The following is a 5,000-nucleotide window of genomic DNA, read 5'->3' on the forward strand; positions in this document are numbered from 1 at the left end:
TTATTTTCTTTGATCTTACTTTTATTATTTTTTTATTTTCTTGGATTCTTTTTCTTCTTTTTTTTTGTTATATTTCATTTATTATTTAATTTCTTTTGTTTCATTTTCTTGGACTTTATTTATTTATTTATATATTTTTTCATAAATTTATTTGCCTATTTCTGTTTCGTGATTTGTTTTTATTTGTCTTTTACTAGAATTAATTTATTATATTTTTTTTCTTTTTTTAGCATTTTAAGAAAATAATTATTTTGGAATCAAAACTTTTTTTCTCACCATTTAAAGAAAATGTATTTTTTTTTTTCCGATTCGGGGTTTTCTTTTTTTCTTTCTTTCTATTCTGGCAAAACAATTATTTAAAACTTAGGGCTTTACATGTGTCTCGTTTCGATTCGAGGATCCTGGAATTACGATGAAAAATTGCGATCGGATTCTCTGGACATAATCGGATGTGGAATGGAGGTGAATTTAATACACACACACACACACACACACACACAGACACACACGCACACACACAGACACACACACACACGCACACACACACACACACACAAAGGCACGCACACACACACACACACACACACACACACACACACACAGACACAGACACAGACACACACACACACGCACACACACACACACACACAAAGGCACGCACACACACACACACACACACACACACACACACAGACACAGACACAGACACACACACACACGCACACACACACACACACACAAAGGCACGCACACACACACACACACACACACACACACACACACACACACATATATATATACACACACACACATCTATATCTGTATCTATATCCATCTGTCCATCTATCTATATGTGTATAAATACATTTTTTATTTTAATTTCTTATATAATTTATTTTTCTTTTCTTTCTTTCCTTCTTCCTTTCAGCTGAGCGTCTTCCGCGGGTCCGCCTGGGAGTGGGTGGAGGAGAGGGAGCAGTTTTACCTCCACCAGTTCTTGGCCGAGCAGCCCGATCTCAACTTCCGCAACCCAGCTGTTAGGGAGGAGATAAAGGTAGCGAGGGAGAAGGGAGGGAAGGGGAGGGGAGGAGCGGGAGGGGAGGGGAGGGGAGGGTGGGGAGGGAAGGAGCTGAGGGGAGGGGTGGGGAGGGGAGGAGAGGAAGGAGGGGAAGGGGGAAGGGGAGGGGTGTGTGTTTGAAATAGAGATATCAAAGAACAGGTAGAGAGAGAGAGAGAGAGAGAAGAGAGAGAGAGAGAGAGGGAGAGAGAGAGAGAGAGAGAGAGAGAGAGAGAGAGAGAGAGAGAGAGAGAGAGAGAGAGACAGATGTGAAGGAAAAAAAAAGGATTGGATAGAAAGAAGAAGGGAGAAGGGAGACGGAGCATGAGGAGAAGAGGGCGAGAAGGAGAAGGAGTGGCATAGAAAGGATGAAAGAGAGAGAGAGAGAGAGGCAGGATCTGTAATGAAACACATAAACAAATCACTCGATCTGCAATAACACACGCACATACAGACGATCACACACACGCACTAACAGCCCATTGTATCTTCAATAACAATGACTGAAAGGAAGAGCAAAGTCACTCAATTTCAAAACTAATTCAAAAGAAAGAATTAAAGAAAAAAACACTTCCAAACAACCACGGAAGCTCATTACAAACTCACTCATTACATCAATAAAACAATGAATTAAATAACAAAACACACAAACAAAAGACTCGTCATAATCCCTCCTCCTTTAAAACGCCCCAAAGGCTCATCACAACCTCAATAAAACAGAGAAAAAAAAAAAAAAACACACGAAAAGGGACCCATCACAGCCCCTCCCCCTTCATCCTAACCACCACGCCCTTAACCCTTTCTCGCCACGCCCACCCTCCCCAGGACGCGATGCGCTTCTGGCTGGACAGGGGCGTCGACGGGTTCCGGGTGGACGCCCTCAAGTTCTTGTTCGAGGCGAGGAACGCGTTCGAGGACGAGCCGAGGGCCCAGGACTCCGACGTCGAGGACCCTCTGCAGTACGAGTTCCTGGAGCACACTCTCACCGTGGACCGTCCGGAGACCCTCGAGGCGCTGGCCGAGTGGAGGGAGCTGGTGGGCGAATACGAGGACAGGTGAGGGTGTGATATTGAGTAAGATTGAGTTCATGTGTGTATGTATGTATGCATATATACATATATATACACAGAGAAAAAGGGAGCACACTCTCTGTAAGAATGAAATTTAACGAAACGTCTTGATATATATATGTATATATATATATATATATATATATATATATATATATATATATATATATCCCCCGACACCGACCACTCCTCAAGCCGGCCACCCAACTCCCCCCAGATTCCTGATGGTCGAGGTCTATGCCGACGTCAACGAGACGATGAAGTACTATGGCAACGAGAGTCATCCCTTGGCAGACTTCCCTTTCAACTTCCTACTCATTGACAGCTTCCAGAGTCGTGACAACTTGACAGGAGAGAGTGTCATGGCTGTCATTGACGATTGGATGACCAATATGCCGGAGGGAAAGTGGCCTAATTGGGTGGTAAGTTATTAATGTTGTTGTTGTTATTGTTGTTAATGACGATTTTTTGTGTGTTTTGACGTAATATTACAATGAGAAACTAATGTAATTTATTTAAATTATTTTATTGTGTATGTTGTTATAAATTTCCATGATTTGGTTTAATAAAATAGATATTAACATAATATGGTTTAATGATATAGTATAATAAATTTGATTTTGCGATTCAAATGTTTCAGAAAAAAAGTAGTCAGAAAAGAGCATCACGAGTTATTCCCTCGGCTAATTTCTTATTCGTTCACATACATCTATAACTATTCACCTATTTGCCTATTCACATTTATCCCTCATTCTCTCCACACATCCTTTCGCCAACTCACCCCCCCCCCCCCCCCGGCGTTCCCAAGGACGACAAACAAACTAAATAAAGACAACCAACCAAGGCATTTTTCGAATGTAAACAAAGAGACAGGTAACCATGACAACGCCGCTTCGCATCACCGAAAAATAACCAATCACGTCCTTCCTTTCTAATGCCCAATCACACCCTTTCTTTCTCATGTAAACAAACAGATCGGTAACCATGACAACGCCACGTCGCATCACCGAAAAATAACCAATCACGTCCTTCCTTTCTAATGCCCAATCACGCCCTTTCTTTCTCATGTAAACAAACAGATCGGTAACCATGACAACGCCACGTCGCATCACCGAAAAATAACCAATCACGTCCTTCCTTTCTAATGCCCAATCACGCCCTTTCTTTCTCATGTAAACAAACAGATCGGTAACCATGACAACAGCCGGGTCGCCTCTCGTCTGGGCAGCGACCTTGTGGATGCTCTAAACATGCTGATTTTGCTCTTGCCCGGAACACCTGTCACTTATTACGGAGAAGAGATCGGTATGTGAAATGAATTATTTATATTTTGTATGTGGTGTTTGTATGTTGAGTTGTTGGTGCATTAAGTTGTTAGTGTGTTTAGTTTTTTCGTATATTAATTTGTCAGTATGTTAAATTGTTAGTATATTGACTTGTTAGGATATCAAATTGTTAGACTATCAGACGAAAAGAGTGAAATCATTTTGACCTGTAGTGGAGTTATGCTCACTCGAACGTCATTGGCTTATGATAATAATAATAATGATAATAATAATGATAATAATAATGATAATAATAATAATTAAATAATAATAATAATAACAATGATAATAATGATAATGATAATAATAATTATCATTATCATTGCCATTATTATTATTACTATTATTATTATTATCAAAGTTCAGAACAGTGATTGTGTGATAAGATGCGATGATTCTTCTTATAACAACGATTGTTTTTTGTTTTCTCCATAACGCTTTTCGTTCACACCGTTATCTTCTATGCCATTTTTTTCCTTCCTCATTCGATCTCCTTTTCTTCCTAAATCGACTAAACAAACTCTTATACACACTGCCAAACTTAACTTCCTTTCCTGTAAATCTTGTAAATCTTAATCGACTTTTTCTTATTTATTCGACTAAAAACCCAATCGACAAAAGACATACTAACAAACATAACGTTTTTTTTTTTTCCTTCGTACATCTTTTAAATTTTAAACTAGCCATCCTCTCCGACCTTAAAATTCCTTAAATAAAATCCGCCGAAAGTAACCCCAAGCAACCCTTACATTTGAAGGCATGGAGGACACCTTCGTCTCGTGGGAAGACACTCAGGATCCCCGTGGACTCAACTTCGGGCCTGAGAGATACCTGGAGTTTTCGAGAGATCCCGCCAGGAGTCCTATGCAGTGGGGTGACGAGCCTAATGCAGGTTTGCAATTGACGTGGGGCATTGTTGTGCATGACATATGTGGAAGAAGTGGAGTTTATGAGCAATGTTGTTTTATAATTTTGTGATTTTGTAATTTTATAATTCGACGCAGCTGAGTTACGAGCTTAATGTAAATTTGCAATTGACGAGAATTTTTATGCATGATATATGTAGATTTAAACATTGGATTTTACATAGATGAAGTCACACGCAATGGTGAAACGAAAATCATAGTGCATTAAATATATAGAATGGATAGTGTTTTTTTTTTTTTTAATTAAGAGTTCTTTTAAATGAATTGACGAGCGTAATGCAGATTGCAATTGACGGTCAATGTATACAATAGGTACTGGATATTGTAAACAGAAATGTGAAATATATTTTTACAATAAACGTAACATCAGATGCAATATACAGTTCTTTCAATGCTAAAACTATTATGATGCAGCTTATACGTAGTATAAAGAATAATTTCTAGTAGCAAAATAAAATCAAAGTCAGCTTATAAAAGGGTAACTTATCTTTAAAAAATCTTTTGATTTATCAAGAAGCCTGCTCATTTATCGAGGAAAGAAGCTTGAAAGAACTTAGTAAGGGTTATTATCATGACCAGGTTTCTCGACCGCCAACGCCACCTGGCTGCCGGCGAACGCAAA

The 5,000-nt window shown here is 39.2% G+C and overlaps 1 protein-coding gene across 1 annotated transcript in view; it reads left to right on the plus strand.

Moving 5' to 3' along the window:
* Positions 1–5,000, plus strand: part of LOC125030483 (maltase A3-like) — a 9,220-nt gene that overhangs the window by 3,358 nt on the left and 862 nt on the right. The window contains exons 4-9 of the mRNA XM_047620525.1: positions 929–1,054; positions 1,883–2,112; positions 2,345–2,549; positions 3,312–3,432; positions 4,210–4,344; positions 4,958–5,000. The exon at positions 4,958–5,000 is cut by the window's right edge and continues 153 nt beyond it. Of these exons, the coding sequence (XP_047476481.1) occupies positions 929–1,054; positions 1,883–2,112; positions 2,345–2,549; positions 3,312–3,432; positions 4,210–4,344; positions 4,958–5,000 (860 nt within the window). The remainder of the gene's footprint in view (positions 1–928; positions 1,055–1,882; positions 2,113–2,344; positions 2,550–3,311; positions 3,433–4,209; positions 4,345–4,957) is intronic.

The sequence above is a fragment of the Penaeus chinensis genome, chromosome 11, assembly GCF_019202785.1.
Source record: "Penaeus chinensis breed Huanghai No. 1 chromosome 11, ASM1920278v2, whole genome shotgun sequence".
NCBI classification, from domain to species: Eukaryota; Metazoa; Arthropoda; class Malacostraca; order Decapoda; family Penaeidae; genus Penaeus; species Penaeus chinensis.